This window comes from Pangasianodon hypophthalmus, chromosome 19, assembly GCF_027358585.1.
Source record: "Pangasianodon hypophthalmus isolate fPanHyp1 chromosome 19, fPanHyp1.pri, whole genome shotgun sequence".
In the NCBI taxonomy this organism is placed as follows: domain Eukaryota; kingdom Metazoa; phylum Chordata; class Actinopteri; order Siluriformes; family Pangasiidae; genus Pangasianodon; species Pangasianodon hypophthalmus.
The window spans coordinates 17630872-17652168 of NC_069728.1; the positions used below are offsets into that span (position 1 = coordinate 17630872).

At 38.7% G+C, this 21297-nt stretch overlaps 1 protein-coding gene across 2 annotated transcripts; it reads left to right on the top strand.

Annotated features, from left to right (window-relative positions):
* Positions 1-1841: 1841 nt before the first annotated feature.
* On the top strand, positions 1842-21051 carry nrbp1 (nuclear receptor binding protein 1). 2 transcript variants are annotated; one of them, XM_026922842.3, is made up of 18 exons: positions 1842-2475; positions 6014-6346; positions 6454-6576; positions 8290-8391; positions 9709-9798; positions 9981-10021; positions 10376-10470; positions 11549-11632; positions 11725-11783; positions 11877-11972; positions 12442-12574; positions 12771-12858; positions 13075-13125; positions 13811-13946; positions 14559-14612; positions 14714-14777; positions 15968-16026; positions 18800-21051. In XM_026922842.3, exons 2-18 carry the CDS (start codon positions 6104-6106, stop codon positions 18893-18895), a joined length of 1614 nt encoding a protein of 537 aa, XP_026778643.1. In that variant the 5' UTR covers positions 1842-2475; positions 6014-6103; the 3' UTR covers positions 18896-21051. The 2 variants fall into 2 exon arrangements, with proteins under 2 accessions (XP_026778643.1, XP_026778644.1); XM_026922843.3 differs by having other exon boundaries at positions 1843-2475; positions 15971-16026.
* Positions 21052-21297: the final 246 nt, after the last annotated feature.

The following is a 21297-nucleotide window of genomic DNA, read 5'->3' on the forward strand; positions in this document are numbered from 1 at the left end:
TATATACTAAGTTGTCATACATTTAGCTAAAAAAGAAAAATGTGAGATTTACATTTAGATGGGAAATGAGGCATAGATTACAGTTTTTATGTGTCTTTTTTTCATTTACTGTAAATTGCAAACAAATCTGTGGCATAGGCTTTGGCTTAAAATGCTGCTAGTTTTAAAAATTAGGCATTCTATCCCATAATGCATATTGATTATCTATCTATCAATCTATCTATCTATCTATCTATCTATCTGTCTGTCTGTCTGTTTGTTTATAATCTGATACCCAGGTTCGGTATCACGCAATACCAGTAAAAAAAAAAAAAAAATGGATGGGATATCAGAGAAAAAAGAATGAATTTGATGCTGGAACTGGATTTGGAAATGATAACATTAAGAGACATGATTTTATTAGGATTGATTTATGATTGATTGATTATATGTATTCTTTATCCATCCATTCTCTGTACTGCTTATCCTACACAGGGTCACAGGGGAGTCTGGAGCTTCTCCCAGGGAACTCAGGGCACAAGGCAGGAGACACAACCCAAGTACACACACACTCACACACAGAACATGCAAACTCCACACACACACACACAGACACACACACAGGCGAGAATCAAACCCTCAACCCTGAAGGTGCGAGGTGACAGTGCTAACACTAAACCAGTGTTTTTTTTTTTTAAGGGCTTCAGTTGTTGCTTTTTTTAATCATTTTAAAGCTTAGTAGTTTTTAAAGAAACAATATCAGATGACTGATACTTAAGGTTTCAGTGTGAGTATTGGCATCAGAAAACAAAAAGTGTTATTGAGCTATCTCTATTTATTTATTTGTTTGTTTGTTGGTTTTTTTAATCAGTAATAATAATAATAAGAAGAAGATTTTATTCTTGGGGAAAACGTGATTTTGTTTTAGTTATAAAAACTTCGATTGGAAGACATTCACGAAGAACGCTAAATAAAATTTATTTCTTTATGATTTATTAATTACTGCATAAAAGATAATTATTATAATAGCCATTTAGGTCAGATGTATAGTGGCAATTATTTAATTAAACTTGTCCAAATGAAACCTTGTTGTTTTATTCATTCAAAATCACTGTAAACTTAATAATGGCAGAGGATTATACAAACAAACTTAAACTTTAATATTTAAGAAAATGTCACTTGACTCAGTTCTTCTCTGACAAAATATGTTTTCAACAAAGAGCAAGAGAAATACATGAAATAGTAAATATTGTTCTCTATAATAATTTAATAATCATAATGCATAAATTCATTGTATAGTTCTCATCTGAAGGTTTGATGCATATAAACCTGGAAAACTTTAAACATTTCTACAAAAAAAAAATAATAATTGTTAGGAAACATCAAAAAATATTCAGAATTCTGTAAAAAAAAATAATAATTAGACCTTAAGATCTGCATTAAAATCATTAATCATAAAACACACAATTTTAAAAATGTAAATTGGGTATTTTTTTAATGTTGTTTGACAAAATAATTACAAAATAATAATAAAAAAAAACTTAAAAAATAATACTTTTTTTAATGCAATTCATTTATTTAATACACGGAGACTGTGATTGTATTTTTACACCAGATGGCGCTGTGAACACAAACCCTGAATCCATCACCCACGAAGAAGAATTCCTCCTCAGCACCGACTCATTATTTTTTTCCCCTACCCATATTCGAATGTAATCTCTCCCCCTTTGTTATGATTGGCTAGTTCTACAAAGCAGCGTCCTTGCTCTGCGCTAGGATTGGCTGCTCCATTCATATTCTCGAACGGATTACCAATCAAAGCAGAGGAGGCGGGGCTCTGGCGGAATGCGGGTGGGAAAACGGCAGCGGCTGCGGCGACGACGACGCACACGGACGGTAGTACGGCGGAAGGTGTCGCTTGTGCTTGTCTGTCGCCATTTATATGTAACGTTCGCCGAAATGTTCATCTCGACTTAAGTGATTATTTAACATAAGAAGCACAGGGTCGACAGTTTGAAGTTTTTAAGACGCCATACATCTTGTCGAATTGTCAGTGTTGTGTTTGTTTTGAAGAGAAAAAGACGTTGTCGCTGTAAATAGCTAGCATAGCCTAGTTCCCCACAGCTTAGCACCTTTAACTAGCTTCAGCTTGGGGTTTAAGAGAAAAAAACTCCATTTGTTAGTGACCCTTGTGACTAATTATCGGGTGTATTTTAAACAAGAACATTCTGGGAGTTTATTTATCTGAGTTTTGGTGATTTAAGTAGCCGAGTCAGTGTTGCTAGCATAACTAGCTTGCTCCATCACGCCCCTTCAGCTCTGCACAGGCGCCGCTTTCCGCTAACAAACTCCTCTCTTTTTGCACAAAGACTCCTCTAGTTTCTTCTTTTCCTTCTTTTTTCTTTTTGCACAACACTGAGTTTGTGTAACTGGATAACATCTGGACACGGATTTTGCGGTGAAGCTGGAGACACCGCACATCTCCGGCTGAACAAGGTGAGTAAATCCTTCTAAACACATCCAGCACTTTATTACCTGCTTCAGTGACTAACTTTTATTTGTTTTTATTTATTTATTAAGCAATAATTTTATTTTTTATCACCTCCACCACAAAATCAATCAGCCTGTCTACCAAAACCTGGATTCAAATCCCTGGCCTAGATTCCCCTCATGAGTTTTCCCCTCAACTCTCTGACGTGACGTCACACTCCTAATTTGCATACCGATTAACTCATTTGCATAATCTTCTGACGTATAGAAAGGGACAATAATGATCAGTCTGAATGCTGTGATAGCGATAGTAGTAGAGTGTTTTATTCATCTTACACCAGAACAGCTTGGCCGTTTTTAATTGATCGCTGTACGACGTGTGCTTTTTATCCGTTTGTAGCTACTTTTCATGTTACGGAACATCCGCGATACAAGTTCGTTCCTGTTCTCACTTCCGTTATAGCAGCTGTAAAGAGTCGATCTCTTATCAGCCTGCTTTTCTTTTTCTCTCTCTCTCTCGTTTTGTCCTGAAAACTTTTCCATGGTTGAAAACTTAGTCACAAAGCGCTGACACTGGAGACTCCTTCCAAAACTGTTATAAAGACAGTTATAAAGTCTTTTTTTAAGAAATTTTTTTATTGTTGTTGGCCAACCTACAAGCCCTGAGTCAGCGAGTGAGCTGTTACTATAGAAATGGTAAAGTATTAGAGCAAGCAAATTAATATTGAATTCAGTTCAATTTTATTTGTATAGCGCTTTTAAGAATGGACATTGTCACAAAGCAGCTTTACAGAAATATATTAATTTTAAAATTATAAATTTATCCCTAATGAGTGAGCCAGAGGAGACGATGGTGGTGAGGAAAAACTCCCTGAGACGATACGAGGAAGAAACCTTGAGAGGAACCAGACTCAAAAGGGAACCCATCCTCATCTGAGTGACACCGGATAGTGCGATTATAAATAATTTCTCTTTTATAACTGTGTGCTACAGGGACAAATATAGCGCCGTTGGGTAAACAGGAAGTTCATCACAGTTTGCACATGAAGTCTGTTTGGTTGAAGTTATCAACGGTTCGCTGATGGAGACCTGAGTGCAAAACTGTTTGTGGTAAATGCAGTCAGTGTAAACCTGTGATTTGAATTACAGCCTGTTAGTCGCTACTGTCTGCTCAAAAAGTCACCAGATTTATCACTAAGCTCTTTTCTGAAGTCTAAAGAGAATTCAAAAGTCACCAAATCTATTTGGTGACACTGTTCACCCCCCCCCCCCCCCCCCCCCCCCCTTTTTTTTTTTTTTACACACCTGAATGAGGTCATCGTGTAATCATCATAAGCTGGTCATGAGCTGCAGCGTGAGCCGGGTGTGTTGGAGCAGAGGGAGAACAGAAAGACGTGAAGCGGAGCAGCTCAGCAGGACTGGAACAGTTAACACGGGCAGCAGGAACGAGTTCGACCAGAAAAAGCAGCTCGAATGCAGATCAGCAGCTCAACTTCTGCAGCCGTGTTTAAGTTTAAGCCCTTGTGCGTTTCTCTGGAAGATAAACAGTGATTAGATTTACTGAGACACGCGCAGAAGAATCTCGTCCTTTCTGTGATTCATCGTTCATACACTCGGCTCGTTCTGAACCTTCTTTCAACACACTCAGGACTGACAGTGTGCTTCTACACCTGTATACTGTAATGATTTATAATCCTGCTGAATATTTATGATTTAACATGAATAAGTGAAAAATAGTTTACGTTGATTGTGCCAAATGGTGCCCTAAACCTTGCAGTCCCCATTTAAAGAGCCCACTTTACTGACATCAAGGACACAAGTGATGATGTTGACGTATTTTGATGTGAATTTGAGTCTGTTGAGTTGCATAATCTGTTCACTAATTTGTTCAGTGTACACTTCGTCCAGGCTGATCACGCCGCCTCATGAGCAATATTAAAAAAAAAAACCCAATAGTCATTATTTTATAAGATGCTTGAATGTCTGTGTTTAGGAAACTATTTTTTTGACACCCAGCCCAACACAAGCTCCTATGGCCTGCACTGAAATACTGAAAATCCCCAGCTCAGACCCTTGACTCATTAAATCACTGACTCAGACACTGATCTGTTGAACAAGGAGTGAAACTGTTAGAATCAAAATGATTCACTGATTCATTGATCAAGAGAAGAGTCAATCTGTCTTGACAGATGATTCACTGATTCATTGAACAATAGAAGAGTCGATCTGTCTTGACGGAAATGATTCACTGATTCATTGAACAAGAGAAGAGTCAATCTGGCTTAATAGATGATTCACTGAATCACTGAACAAGAGAGGAATGAATCCATCTTGACCAAAATGATTCCCTGAACAAGAGAGGAGTGAAGCTGTCTTGACGGAAATGATTCACTGAACAAGAGAAGAGGCAATCTGTCTTAACAGATGATTCATTGATTCGTTGAACAAGAGAAGAGTCGATCTGTCTTGACCGAAATGATTCACTGATCCATTGAACAAGAGAAGAGTCAATCTGTCTTAACAGATGATTCATTGATTCATCTCTGTCTTAGCCAAAAAAGATTCAGTGAATCAACCTCTGATCCTCTGAATGAGAGAGGAGCGAATCTCTGTAATTTCAGAGATTAAAGAACGACACATCCTTTTTTTCTTTTTCTTTTTTTTTCCTCCCTGTTCAGAGTTACATTTAATGTTGTGGAACTTCTGCGAAATTGTTTGCGTCTGTAAACAGTCATGCCCTCACCAGCCTCTATTTTTTTCCTCTCTCCTGAAGTTAATAAATGCAAGTTTTTCACGTTACCGAGAAAGTAAAACTGTCCTGTGGTGGAAAGGTTAAAGGAAACGCTTTAACTCAAAGTGTTGACGCTGACCGAAGTCTTATTTCTTCTTCTTACTTCTTTCCTTCCCTATAGAAAGCTCCACCAGAGTAACGTTTGTACATTTTTCTTCGTTTTTAGATTTTAATAATACGAACAGCTGCTGCAGTCGTCCCTGTGAATGAATTGTTACTACAGAAATACAAACATATTATAACAAACGCATTAATATGCAGCTGTGATTTACAGTCTGCACTACTCTCAGAGCTGCTGTTACAGAAAATGAATCAGCACCTTCTGACTAATCAGATTTGGGAATCCAGCAGCGCTGTGGTGTAAAGCAAATAACGGTTACTTACACATTGTTTGTTTCTATGCACACAACTTAACTAAAACTTAACCACCGATTCTCTTAAACAGTCATCCTGTCTGTAAATACAGGATTAGAGCTCTTTACAAACACCATTGTCTTAGGAATTTATCAAAGCATCCTAAAAATGTTTTTCATTTAAGCATTTATTGAAGGAATTTGACATCTGCGCTTCTTTTTTGCATTATAAGTAAACAGTTTTTCTTCTCTATTCTCATTAAACTCATTACCGTTCTGGTTTACTGCTGATATTTCCGAAAGAGATTAAATTGAAAAACTGCTGGAGTGTTCCTTTAATGAATTACTACTATGCATTTACAGTCTGACACGTTTGTCTTTAATTCCCTCTGCTTTGCAGTTATTTGTCTCCCACCCTTGTGGTGCGAGCAACCCCGACCTCGTTTTTCAAGCCGAGCTCGCGCACAGAGCTGCCGGTTATCCATCAGTGATGTCTGAAGGAGAAGCTAAACAAGCTCCCGCTCCGACCTCCACCATGGAGGCGAAGTCCGAGGCAGTGGCCCCAGCGCCGACCGGTCAGGGCGTCTCGTCGGTGTCTCCCCCGGTGTCCACGGTAACGCAGGCTCCACCAGCAGCTACAACAGCGACCGAAGACGAAGAAGAGGAGAGCGAAGACGAGTCCGAGATCCTGGAAGAGAGCCCGTGTGGACGCTGGCAGAAACGCAGAGAGGAGGTACTGCAGCATGACTGCTTTTTTTTTTAAATAAATAAATAAATAAATAAATAGCGCGATAATAGAATAAACAGTAGGTAAACATGATTTTTTCAATTTTTTTCCAGGTCAACCAGCGAAATGTTCCAGGCATCGACAACGCCTACCTGGCCATGGACACAGAGGAGGGTGTGGAGGTGGTGTGGAATGAGGTCATGTTCTCCGAAAGGAAGAACTTCAAACTGCAGGAGGTACGACTGAATCATCAGGAAAACACGCAGATATGTATGTTTAGAAAATAAGATTAATTACTTAAACCTCAAACGTAGGGTGCGTACACAGGATATTAACTCTGAAGAATCAACTTAAAGGTGCCTTAGGAAGGATTTGTGAGGAAAAATGATCTCAAACAGGGTGGAGTCGAAAAAGATTTGAAATTTTTTCTTATTTTGTTGAGTCCGCCTCCATTTCCACGCATGTACCCACCCCACCACCCCAAAAAAAAAATTATAGTGGTGCAACTAGAGTTACTGTTAGCAAGGACTGTCACAAAGACATCACTTTCACGCGTACTCGGACATTCAACTGCTTGAAAGCCAAGTTACAACTCTGTAAACATATAAACATGTAACTTCTCCTCGTGATGATTTAAGAGGAGGTGAAGGGGCGTGTCTATAAAATGATTGACAAGAGGCCAAGCCAAATACCAAACATACATCCCGGACCAGAAGACAGGTTTCCAAACTGGGTTTTTTCCAGCTACATAATACACTTGTTCTGAGACAATGGCTTAAACTTATTTTTAATCATTTCTACATAACGTTTCACATTATTTGTATTAGTAAGGAATTAACAATATTAACTATTGCACCTTTAATTGTAGTCTGTTTGCCATGTTACGGTTTCACACTTAGTCACGGAGTATGATTGTACAGTTACTGCACCGATGACTTTTTCAAAATACAGCTTAAAAATGCGCTATCGTCTGTTTATCATGAGATTAACTTCCTTAGTGGTTCCCATCCCTTTTTTTAAAAATTTTTTTTTTTAAATTTCGCAACCTCTTCCCTCCGGACTCGTCCTAAATCACACCGCTGTTTCTCTGCGCAGATCGTTCGTTTTGTTTTCAGTGCAGTTTATTCCCTTTAGTAAACCTTCAGTTAAATTCAGTTCATCCATTCAGCCATCTGTGCATGTTCTGCGCACACACTTCTCTCCTCTTAGCAGAAGCAAATCCTGCGCTTTAATTAAACACAATAAAACACAATAATCGCTTCTGGATTAGACATTGAACTGGAATGTGAGAAATGCCTTATCGCTGCCTGTGAATTTTTGGATCGTGAGTAAATCTGGCTGGAATGTGAAGCTTTATTTCCTCTCCTGTCTCAATTATGCACACGCAACCTTGACAGTATGATTGTGCTCCTGTTCTGGCACGTCTCACTGTACTTCCTTTTTTTTTGGGACACATATCGAGAGCACACAAACCGCACCAACGTTTCGCCTCTAGGGTTTTTAACCTTCACGAACAGATACACCGTGAATACTAGGTCATGTACTAACAAGGTAAACTTGGAAGGATCTGCAGGCAAACAAGACAAAGTCATAAAACTTTTTTTCTGTGCTTGTTATCTCTCTACACACTACATAGTCTGTTTCTGTGTTTAAATAGGGCTTTAATTAAGTGCTGAACATAGATTTAAGGTCCTTGAATCTTTTTTTTTTTTTTTTTTGAGAATTACATGGCTATATATGTGTAGGAGTGCTGGGCTTTACTCTTAATTTGTGTCTTTTTTAAAGGGACATAAACCGTAATTTTAGTCATAAAATCAGCCAAATCAGGCTTAAGCTGCACACGTCCTTTTGTAAAGTTATCCATTTCAGGCAAACAAAAATACATTTTCTAATATTCACAGACCTGTCAGTAATCTTTTTCAGTAATTGAATGATTTCTTTTATTCCAGGAAAAAGTGAAAGCAGTTTTCGATAACCTGATTCAGCTGGAGCATTTGAATATCGTGAAGTTTCACAAATACTGGGCCGACGTGAAGGAGAACAGAGCCAGAGTAAGTGACTCGGCGAGGCGTGACAGACAGATTTGCCTAGATTTGGTTAAAAGCAGGTTATTACAGTCCGTCATGTGCTTTAACTCAGAAGAAGGTGTGAAATGAGTTTTGATAAGCTTGTTTTGGGCTTGTAATGTTTTTAAATTGTAATGTCTAAGCTTTACTTTTCTTAAAGGTGAGAAGAGAACATTATAGCTTAAATACTAAATGTGTAAATGTTTGCCTTGTGGCACAGAAACAAAACTTTTATTGCGTTTAATGAGAAATTTATATACAGGGAGCCCAAAAAAGTCAGGAACCTAAAATTTTGTATTTATTATTTCCAAGATATGCTCTGCATATTCATCTTTACACAGCCGCTGTATCGGGTTTTTACGGATTTTACCCCCTGTAAAATGATGCTACAGGTTATAACACTGGCGTAAAATGAGAGCGATTTCACCCTAACATGTTATCTGGCTCAGTATTCAAAGCTCTAGACTAAAATATATGATTGTGGTTTCATTAACCTTTGTTTTAATTAAATTGATGTCACTGGCATCTTGTTATAGAACAATAATCAACGACAGGGTGGTGTGATGAAGCGGAGTAACTGTTACCACCCTGAAGTTGATTATGTCCTGAAATGTTTTATTTCTCTTACTACAGCAGTTTGAAAACAGTTACATGTGAAAAATGTATTAATGGACATCGTCATATTTTTTTTAGCCATTTATAGTTCCTTGAAATGTGAAGTTGTGTCTGAGAGACACGTTAGTTCCCTAAACAGTTATTCCCTCACCAGCCTCCCTCTTGTCTTTCTCTTGAAGTAAAAACTACAAAACAATGCAGCTTGTCATGTTACCAAGAAAACAGAAAGTGTAACCTTCTTTGTCCTGAAGTCTTAAAGTTACAGCTGTACCTCCGACTGTGACAAAGCACTGACACTGGAGACTCCTTCCATAAATGTTAAACAAACATCTCCTTACAGAAAACTACATATCAACGAGTATACATTTATTATGAACCCTAGATTATGTGGAGCATCCACCATACAAGTCCCCGTGCATGAGCTGTTACTGTAGAAACGATGATGTGTTAGAACGGGCACATTAATATAAACCTGAGATTTGTCTATAACGATTTGTCTTATAAACCGGTGAAACTACTGTCAGAGCTGCTGTTATAGAAACCAGTCAGATCTGAGAAGTCAGCAGCGCTGTGGTATAAAATACATATATAACTTCAGTACGGTGGGAAAAGAGATTCATGTGGTTGTTTTGTATTTATTTTGTGTTGCAGTTTAACCTGAAATGACATTTCGCTCTTTCCCATCAGGTTATTTTTATAACAGAGTACATGTCCTCAGGGAGTCTGAAGCAGTTTCTGAAAAAGACAAAGAAAAATCACAAGACTATGAATGAAAAGGTACGAATGTTTCAAAAATATAAATGATGACTTTGCTGGATGAAAGTGAATATATGAATAATAATTGTCCATGTTTAAAGACAAATTGAGAAAATAGCAGTGTCTTCATATCTACTTGCCTGATTTTTTTAATTTATTTTTATTTATTTATTTATTTTTTAACTTTACGCTCTTTCTTTTAGGCATGGAAACGGTGGTGTACTCAGATATTATCTGCTTTAAGGTCAGTTATTAACCCTTTAATTTCTTTACTCTTACTTACTCTTACTTCTTACTATGTGCTTCCTTTTACAAGTAACTACTAACTCATTAACTAACTAACTCATAGTATATAGTATAATTTAACATAAATGACTGAATATATAGCAGCATGTCTAACAAGTTAAAGAATCTCTAGTTAGTCGAGTCTGTATTCATGCTGTGCTTAAAACAAACTGACTCAATTGTAAATTGTCAGAGATATTATATGTTTTAATGGAACAGAGAAAAAAATACCACACAAGTTTTCTTTCGCCGAGTGATGTTATTTCTCATTAGTGTGCCCTCCTTCTTAACTTTCTCCTTACTGGCCCTTCAGTTACCTGCATTCATGTGAACCCCCCATCATCCATGGGAACCTGACCTGTGACACCATCTTCATACAGCACAACGGCCTCATCAAGATCGGCTCAGGTGGGCCGCCGCTCGCTCTAGTACAGGGGCTCTTAGTTTGCAGCCCGAAAGGGGAAAAAAAGGCTCAGTTTCAGTAAAATTTAGAGCTTTGAGGATGTGTTCTGCGTTTCCAGCTTACAGTTATGAGAAATGTCAGATGCAGAAAGCTACTAACCGATTATGCATAAGGCGTACAAAAGATTGAATTATCGTAATAAAAATCGCACATTTATATGCATTATTTATGTTTATCAAAGTGGTTTGGTCGCTTTATTCACAGCCTGGAGAGGAAACGATCGAAAACCAACCACAAGTATGGAATATAAGACTCTGTGTCATGCTGTTTTAGGGAAACAATCAATGACAGCGTGGTGTGATAAAGCAATGTTTCTGTTTCCACCCTGAAGTTGATTTTATTTTTCCGTCTATAACAACACGTCCTGAAATGTTTTATGCAAATTTTAATTTATTAATGAGCAAAATGTCAAACATTTATCCCGGTTTTATGTAATGGAAAGTCCACGAGCCATGTTAGTTCCTCTTATCACTTATATTATGGCGGCTATAAACAGCAGTTCCTTCATCATCTTCCCGCTCGAAGTTAATAAGAAAAACACAGCTTGTGACATTACCAAGAAATTTTCTCTATTTTTTGTCGAAAGGTACAGCTTTATCTCTGACTGTTACAAAGCATTGATGCTGGAGACTCCTTCCATAAATGTTAAATATACAACTGCATTGGCAATTATACGTTCTTCTTTGTTAAATAAATCTATTATTACAAGACTTTGATTATGCGGAGTATCGCTATACAGGTCCTCGTGTAAGTTGTTACCATAGAAACGGTAGCATATTAGAACGAGCGCATTGATATAAACCTGCGATTTGAATTAAAGTCAGCATTACTGTCCCAGCTGCTGCTGTTGTAGAATATTAATCAACACCTTCCGATGAATCAGATTGGAGAATTCAACAGCGCTGTGGTATAATGATAAAGGAAACTAGTTTGTAATGGCTGATCTAGTAAATATGAAGTGGGAAGGGTCTGAGATCTTGTCTTGTATTAATATTGTGATTTTTTTTCTGTGTATCTTCACAGTTGCTCCAGACACCATTAATAATCACGTTAAAACGTGTCGGGAGGAACAGAAGAGTTTGCATTTCTTTGCACCAGAATATGGAGGTAATGGACCTTTTTCCACACTTAACTGCTTGGATACATGAGTAAACAGGTCCTTGAGTCATGTTTTGTACATTTCTCTTCCCTACGTCCAGCTGTTGCTAACGTCACCACGGCCGTGGACATTTATTCCTTTGGAATGTGCGCCTTAGAGGTGAGCGACGAGTCCGTGATGTGTGCTCTTCACGTCAGGAGGTGGAAAAGCCTCCTCTAGTCGGTTGTTTCATTTCGTTCTCTCTGTTCATAGATGGCTGTGCTGGAGATTAGTAATGGAGAGTCGTCATATGTGTCACCAGAAGCCATTAACAGTGCCATCCAGTCCTTGGAGGACCCCCTGCAGAGAGTAAGTCCCGGATTAGTGTTTCACAAAAAAAAAAAAAAAAAAAAAAAAAGGGCTCAGTTCTCGCAGATGTGAAGTGCTCTTTGTTACGTGCAGCAGTCTCTCGGCTGAGCGCGTTCGCTGATACCTGACACCAGTATCAGTACCAGTGCATTTCTAATATTTATTATTTATGTTAAGCAGACCAGAAAAGTTCAGGCATCAATTTTACGTCTAGCTTCAAATAAGCTAATTTTACCATGTAGCTAGCTAGCTGTAGCTAACTGCATGTTTAGTTACGCTTCCTTCAGAAAGAACATCACAAGCTCTCTCGCATTCAAAATGATTCATATGTAGCTTGCACATGCACTAATTTGTGCTTTGGACATATTTAGTGTTAGATATTAGTTCATAGATTTATTAAAAGAGAATTGAATGCTAGTTTATAAGGTCTACAGTGTGCGTAAGCTGTTGATCGTGTGTGAATCTGCAGGAGTTTATTCAGAAGTGTCTGGAGGTGGACCCCAGTAAGAGGCCCACAGCCAGAGAGCTGCTTTTCCACCAGGCTCTGTTCGAGGTGCCTCAGCTGAAGCTCCTGGCGGCGCACTGCATCGTCAGCCACCAGCGTGAGTCTGCTCTCCTCGACAAACTCGCTGTGTGTGATGTGGTTTTTTATAGATCTGATCAGGAAATGCTGCAGCTTTGTTTTGTAGCAATGGGAGCTATCTAACAGGATGGTATTTTTTGTAAATACTCAGTCCTGGGGTGACCCTGGGGTGTTTCTGCATTGCGCTTTATCAGCGAATCTGCTTTGTGTTGTAGACATGATCCCTGAAAACGCTTTAGAGGAAATGACTAAGAACATGGACCCCAATCGGGTGATCATGGAAAGGAAGGAAGTGCAGCTGAAGTGAGTGTCTCGCTCTCTGTCTCTCTCTCTCTCTGTCTCTCTCTCTCTCTCTCTCTCTCTCTCTCTCTCTGACGCCTCTGATCAGGAGATCAGACGGCATGGAATGAGGATGTGAATCTGTGAAGAAAGACTAAATACACAAACAAGTTTACTAGCTCATTTTTTTTGTGTGTGTTTTGAGTAAATATATATATATATTCATCTCTGCTCCTGCAGGTTGTCCCAGTTTCCAGCACTGGAACTTGACAAGTTCCTAGAAGATGTGAGGTGAGAACTGTGACAAAGTAATTTTATAAGAAACAAAACACTGAGCGTTGTGCTGTTACAGGAAATTAATCAATGACGAGGTGGTGTGATGAAGCAGAGTTACTGTTAACACCCTGCAGTTGATTATTTTCTAATAACAGCATGTCCTGATATTTTCTAATAAAATCATGCCATTGATTGCAATCTTTTCTTTATTAAAGATTGACCCGTCATACTTTATCGTTTTATATTAACATTTAATCCAAGTTGTTCCTCTTATCACTTACATTATAACATCTACAAACAGTTGTTCTTTCACCAGCCTGTCTTTTTCTCTCTTGAAAGTAAGAATAAGACGAAAAAAATGCAGCTTTTCATGTTACAAAGAAACCGCAAAACATAAACTCTTCTGTCTTGAAGATGTCTAAGAAACTTAATTACAACTTTTCCTCTGATTGTTACAAAGTACTGACACTGGAGACTCCTTCAATAAATGTTAAATAAAGTCTCTAAGCTGTTACTATAGAAACAACAGTGTTAGAAAATAAACATGTTAAACAAGCAATATAAAACTGATTTGCAGCTGCGCTACTGTTAAAACTGCTGTTGTAGGAAATTAATCGACACCTTCTGACCAGTCGACAGTGCTGTAGTATAAACTTGAATGTGCTGTAAGCTAAAGTCAGGTGCTTTCGTCCACGTGTAGGAACGGGATCTATCCGCTGACGGCGTTTGGCATGCCTTGCCCTCAACAGCCCCAGCAAGAAGCAGTGAAGTCCCCCATCGTCCCGCCCTCTGTGAAAACACCCACGCCAGAACCTGCAGAACTCGAGACCAGGAAGGTGAGCAGCACAAAGCCATGGTGCAGGTTTAGAGTTAGATGATATCAGCCTCACTAACACTCCTGAGCTGGTTTGTATCACTAGCGATTTGCAAAGTTAAACGAGGGAGATGTATCAGGGTGTCTTTCCTTTCCTTATTTACCGAGCACAGTAGACGGACACTCGGATTCGGTGCTGAGCTAATATCCAGTTTCCACCCGCCTTGTTCCTCCTCTCAATCATGTGTAACATGAGAAAGTTGTGCCACTTATGAGGCACGTTGGTGGAGATATTTTCATCTTGTTGAGTCACCAGACTGAGGTTAAAATTGCAGGCAGAATGAGACATGTGGTTTAAAGAGATCTGTTTATTTTATGTTTATATGTGATGGAAAGGGGAGCAGTGCCTTCAACCAGAGTCTTAACAGTTTAAGCATCGCATGTTCTGAGCTCAGGATCCTCCATGGGAACAAATGTGTGCATGAAACCATGACAGCAGTGAAATGTTGATCCAAAAGCCAACCTTGTAACAGCTTAATCAATAGAATGGCAGTCAGGTGTAGTCTACATCGAAATGGTGCTCTTGTGTCCTCTTCATTTGCTGTGTTGATCAAGTTTTTGTCCTTTTTTTAAGGTGCTTCAGATGCACTGCAACATTGAGCCTGTGGAGGAAGGAGCAAAACATCATGTGAGGCTTTTTTTTTTCCTTTTTTCCTCCCCCCCACACACACACTGTTCATATCATGGTTCAGACAAAGTCCTAATATGTTTCTCTTTTTTCTTAAACAGTTGACCTTACTGCTAAAGCTGGAAGATAAGCTGAATAGACATTTGAGTTGTGATTTGGCACCAAGTAAGTACATCAGGTTTTGCATACACAGTGCTCCACACAGGGGTTTGGATAGAGTGCAAGTTGTTTTCTTATTTGTGTGTGACTTGGATATGAAGTAACAGAGACAAAAGTCAAACCAGTGTTTAGGTTACATCATATTATTCACTAGAGTCGGATGATTATAAAGAAGAAAAGAGTTTTTTTTTTTTTTTTTTCCCTAACAGCCGCTCTGACATTAGCGTAGCTGCAGATAACAGGTTTATATTAATGGCCTCAGTCTAATACGTTATCGTTTCCATAGCAACAACATATGCAGTGACTTGTTTGACACAAGTGTTAACTGATAATTGTTGACATGGTGAAGTTTTCTATAAGGAGACGTTCATTTAGCATTTAAGGAAGGAGTCTCCAGTGTCAGCACGTTCAAGCGGTTCAGTAAAAATTGTGCCGTTTCTCACCAAGTCTCTTCAAGAGATGAATAAAGAGAGACTGGTGAAGGAATAACTGTTTATAGTGAGAACAGGAACTGTCTTGTTTCGCGAATGTTCCACAACATTAAAAGTATCTATAAATGAATAAAATGTATATTGTTCTTTAATTAAAAAAGTAATCGTTGGTGGTAACAGTACCTCTGCTTCATCACACCACCTATTTGTTGATTATTTTTGGATTATTATGATTATTTTTTCATCTGACAGCACACCTGCAAGTGTTTTACTCCTTACTTCGCTTGCGTTATAATGATTGTGGCATTAAATAGCAAACATTTGTTTACAAAGCTTCTCCAATCCTTACAGAATACTACAGTTGCAAATATTTTTAAATAATTTAAACATGTTTTTCTTAAATGCAGATTTAAAAAAAACAGGTTAGTGAGCAATAAAGCTTAACAGGTTATATTTCACAAGGTTTGCACACTTCATTTAAACTGCAATAAACCCCGTGGCCTTTCAATTCTCATTGGTTGGCTTAATGAAACTATTGGCATTATGGGATTTGCAAAAAAAAAAAAAAGATCACTTCCTACCATCAACAATAAAGAGATTTAAATAGTGAATAAGGATTTTAATTCAGTAGAAAAATGCTTAACCCATATTTCTCTAGGTTTTTAAACAAAGCTGTGATTTATATCTTGCATTAAAGCTCACATTGGTTCATTTGTGACTGTGTGTGTGTGTGTGTGTGTGTGTGTGTGTGTGTGTGTGTGCAAGCAGACGAGAATGTGCAGGAGCTGGCAGTGGAGCTGGTCCAGCTTGGCTTCATCAGCGAGGTAGGCACTTCAGTACTGTCGGGTTTTTCCCTGTCCTCTTATAAATGTAATGACGCAATCCGAGGATCCGATTTCATTTAAATATTTGCTTTGTGTCTTATATAAACATTGTGTCACATTCAGATCTGTTTACAGCCTCATTAGAATATCTTGTGATCGCATGCAACCGAGTCTGTTTAAAAAAAAAAAAATCAGGCTTGAAATATAAAATTTTACATCTTTTAGTGTAGATTTGTAATGCAGTGCTTTGGTATTTCTCCAGTTTGCTCGACAGATACATTATATGTAGCACAAGATTCATTATTTTTTATGAATGTAATTTTATGTAATACAGAGTCGCTGTGAAAGATTCCCCAAACCTGTAGAAGTAGTTAGGATAAAATTTTATTAATCCCTCATGGGGGAAATTAAAGTGTTACAGCAGCATGATGATAAGAATCTAATGTTTGAGATGGTAAATAATCATTAAAATATAAATATGACCGTATTAGTGTCAATACAGGATGACGGTAGCAGCACGGTATGTAGTGCAGTAAATACGTGTATCGGAGACGTGCAAAATAACAGACGTCCTGGTGCAGTATATCAGAGAATTATTGGTAATGAAATAATCCTCGCTAATTGGCTGAGCGTGGTCATCTGTCTAACTTGGCTCTCATGTGAAAGCCGATGCCACACCATCTGCCCGGCTCTCCCACTCACGCTGTTCCCTCTCTTATTTTAGTTTATTAGTTTCATATCACCTTCTCCTCATCCGCGTCTCCAATCTTGTGATTATCATTTTTGTTATGTCCTGTAAAGCCATTTAAAATAATCTGTGTAGAATATTAAATGGCTTAATGAAGCTACTGTAAATGGAGAGGTGCCAGAATTTACAGTTTGGCTGTACTTTGTGTTTTTTTTTTGTTTTGTTTTGTTTTTAACTCCTCCATACGATATGGGAGAAACCTGAAAACTACACTTTTTTTCAGTAGACCAAGCAAAAAAATGTTGTCTCGCAGAAAAGCCAAAACACTTTAAAGTCGCACATTTGCTTCTGCTTACTTTTGCTTCGTGCCAACTTTATCTAGGCGAACTTTGACCTGTGCTTTGGTCTCATGAGCCAGTAGAAAACAAGAAGGCGGGACTGTGGTGTCTTTGGTCAGTTAAAAAAAAAAAAAATTGGAGCTTATGATGATAAAGTAGCGTGACATGGGATTTTGTCCCACTGATTTCTGACTGTTGTTTAGCACAGATCAGCCATCTTGTCCCCGACACACAGCCAGATCAATCCTTGACCAATGTGTGTAGTGCAGCAGGTGGTGGGGTTTGAAATCATGGACTGGAGTTACATTGCATCACCACGAAGTGCTACATGACAAACAAAAACATGTGCTTTTTACCATCTTTGTGAAAGTGGAAGCGTGAGTAGTAGTGTTTCAAAATGTCTGGTGAGATAGTGTCCTTAAACGCACAAATAATTCATGCAAACATCCGTGCTAATATGTCTGTATGTTGATTGATCGAAAATAAATACTAGTATAACTCATTCAGAATTGGTGCTGGAGGCAGCCATGTTGATATGACATCATGCGCTAAACTCTTGAGTTGAAGAGATCATCCCTAGTTCCTTCCCCAAGCTAGCTAACCAAGGGTGAGAAATGAAGAGAGGTATTTATTGCGTATTCATCTGAAATATAACGTTAATAGACAGTTTGGATTTGCTGTCACTCATGTATTTTAGTACCTAAACAATGTTCACAAGTGGCATCCAGAATGCTACTATTCATTACCGTCATTAGCTACGTTTACATGGAATGAAATCAATCAGATTGATCAATCCGATCGCAGTGTTTACAAGAACGCTGAATAAAGTAATCGGGTTGATATGCGCGTTTACATGACAGAATCTTCTGACATGCGCACAGTGCACGAATACACGTTTCCCGCCGTTCCAACACGCAGATACTAGCAGCCACTCTCTTGCCATTGCTTTTTTTTTTCGTTTTAAAAAGCAGACTTAACATTTGCCTATTTCAGCTGCTAATTAGAAGACGACGAGCGCGTGATATTTTGTGCGGTACTGCGTGTATTTATCAAGCAATTAAAATGCCCCTTCCCGAGCCCAGAACAAGGCGTCTGTGGATGAGGGTCCGAAGCAAGGACCGGTGGGACAACATCGTCTTGCACCACTTCACAGACGAGGAGTGGAAGGAGAATTGTAGGATGACACGACAGTCATTTATGACACTATGCTCCATGGTGGAGGGGAACATGGCACCTGGTGAGGCTACGGTCAGAGCCCCAATACCGCTGACAGCCGTGCGTCATACGTCATTACGTGATTTGTACGTCATTGCACATGCGCAGAACTATCTGGTTTAATTTTCAGCCCGACGAAGTGTTTATATGTCCTCTCCATCGGATTAGAAAAGGTTTAAACCACCCCTTATGATCCGAATGAAATTTTAATCGGTTTTGGCCAATTCATTCCGATTGACGTGTTTACACGTGACTTTTTAGATCTGATTGTGCTTCTAGTCCAATTACGATCGGATTATTAGTGTCCATGTAAACGTAGCTATTGAGAGAACGGTTTTTAAAGAGCAGGGATTTTGTTGGTCTTTTTCTAGTTGGTGAGTTTACTTATCTGCCAGGCAACGACGAATAAAAACGCTAATATCCAACTGCTGATTTTTCCATCCCTGATCATTGTCTGTCTTCTGTTTTTCTCCTTATTATTGCACATTATTATGATCACCACCACTCCATCTGACTCGTCTGTGTTGCGCAGGGCGATCAGCCGCGTCTCACCACCGTGCTGGAGGAGGCCTTCTCGAAGTTCTACAGCCGTAACGGCTCTCTGAATCCTGTTACTGTTTCCTCGTAGCAGAGGGGTGGAGACGGGTGCCTCTGTTCTCCGCTGCTCCTCATCCTCACACACAGGACAGGACTCTAGTGCTTGATCACTCGAAGGACTGGGTGGAAGCTGGGGGTTTTTTTTGCAGGGAACGGATCAGGAGACCTCGACCGGCGCTCACACGACGATTCCCGCATTTCTGTTGTTCTTCACGCCGCTGTAGGTGGCAGAAACTGTTGCCTGACGTTTGTGTACATTTATTCCTCTCCGTGTAGCCACCTGCTTCTCTGAGAAACAACAGTTATTGTTCAAGTCAGTATTACAACCTGTGTTCTTTTTATTTTGTTTTTTTATTTTTACTTACAGTATCTATGTGGGATGGGCCATGGTTCAGGTTTTTTTTTGTTGTTTTGTTTTTTTTGGCAGTTTATTATCAGAACAAGCCCTTCATGGTGTTTTTTTTTTAGAAGCACATTATGTGTGCATATGATTTGGTCTCATGTCCTGCTCTTTAAACGAGAAGGAACCAGTCGTTTACTGCTTTAACAAGTTCTCATGACACACCACGTGACCTGGTGGTTATTGTTCGAGCTTTTAAAGGTGCAATGATTAAGTTTTTTTCTTTAACATTATATCCACTTAAAAAGGTCATAAAATGAAACAAAATGAAGCGTCATTAAGCCACTGTTAAGGATCTCCTATTCCTAGTAGGTTTTTAAATTCTTTAGTTTTTTTTTTTTTCTTCGTAACCCTGTGGCAGATGTATCCCAAAGGTACGATTAGGTGTTTATTCTGTTACAAGCGCTTTATGCGCGTTAATAAGCAGTTGATTTCGATTGCAGCCGCTTTAAAGGAAAAATCTTAATTAGAGCATCTTTAATATAATTCTATAGAATTAACTGTGGTTAAATGCAAAATTCACTTAAGCCAATACTGTGAAAGGGAGGGGCTGTCAGTGTTTAGGGGGGGGAGGGCCAGGGGCTAGCAGATTATTTATCATTTACGTGATATACTTATGGAATTAAGACGTGTTTCACTCTCAGCGTTTTAGCAACTATTTGTGAATGTATGAATTTCTTTCATTTGCTGTATATTTTTACCAATGAGGTGTGTTTGCGTGTGTGAGGAAAGGGCACTCGATTTTGAAAGTTTTTCCCCGCTACTTTCACAAATCTACAAATTATTATTTGTTAAAATGTGCCTTCTACAGATGAAGAGTTGATTCTGGTTTGAGAAAGGCAGGCATTCAACACATTTCCGGCGCTCGTTTTCTGGTCACTGATACGTTGCTAGTTACATGCTTAAGACATGCATGCATGGATAAATAGATCAGTCGAGCTCCCTTTTGCTAACACTTGGATGCAGAACATGCTTTTCATGAGGTAAAGTGAGTCTTTTTTTTTTTCTTTTTTTAAACTAGAGGAAGGTTTGAAGGGAACGTTACGAAGACGTAACTGCATAGAAACATTCGAGTAAAGGAGAGGTCCAGCTTGCTGCTGGTTTGCACACTTGTAAAGCATTTCCCCCCCCCCACACATATACTGTATAATAAAACACTTGGGTTGTGATTGTGTTGGGCTTCTGAACAACATTTGCAGTAAAAACATCAACGGTTAAAATATAAGGATCTGATTTAAGAGCTGTTCTTGTCCATCCTTTCTTGCCTTTTAGTATTATCAAATTCAGACTAGCAAACTTTGATCGGTTGGTCAGTCAATCAGTCGATCAGGTGAGATATCATAGCCTTAATCATTGAGTAAAAAAATATCACGTAAACCAGAGGTGACCTTGTTGAGTTTTGATCAGCTGGAATACAACACGACTTATTGAACACCACTTATTCAAGTTATAGAGCATACGTTCTTCAACAAAAAAAACCTATTACAAGAACACGCAGAAGAAAAGGGGCGTCTTTGTTCAGAAGCACATCACGCTCCTGTGTGCTATACACACTGGCCAGAAATCTGTAAAAAAAAAAAAAAAAAAATTAATAATAATGTCCAGTTTTGAGCTTCTCTCTTTCTCAGAACAATTATCAGTCATCATTTTATCTCACAAAAAAAAAAAAAAAAAAAACAGCGAATAGCTGACAAACTGCTTTTACAGCCCAGTTCTGTTTCTGTATCTTTTCCAAAACGAGAAAAAAGTTGCACCATTTCTTGCTTATAAAGACTCTTCTTCAAGTTTCTGAGTCGTTTCTTGTGAGTCATTTGAAATAGTCTATCGTACAGGTACGTCGATTTACAAGCCTAGGTCTGCTTCACATCGAAAAAGGAAAACAATTAAAAGTTGAAAATCGATGCATACAACAGATGATGTACACTCCCCGGTGCGAGAGCGAGAGACCCACAGTGCACCCCGGAAAATCCCAACATAAGCGATGTTACATGAAAACCGTCCAACACTTCTGTTATAGCAGCTATAAACATCCA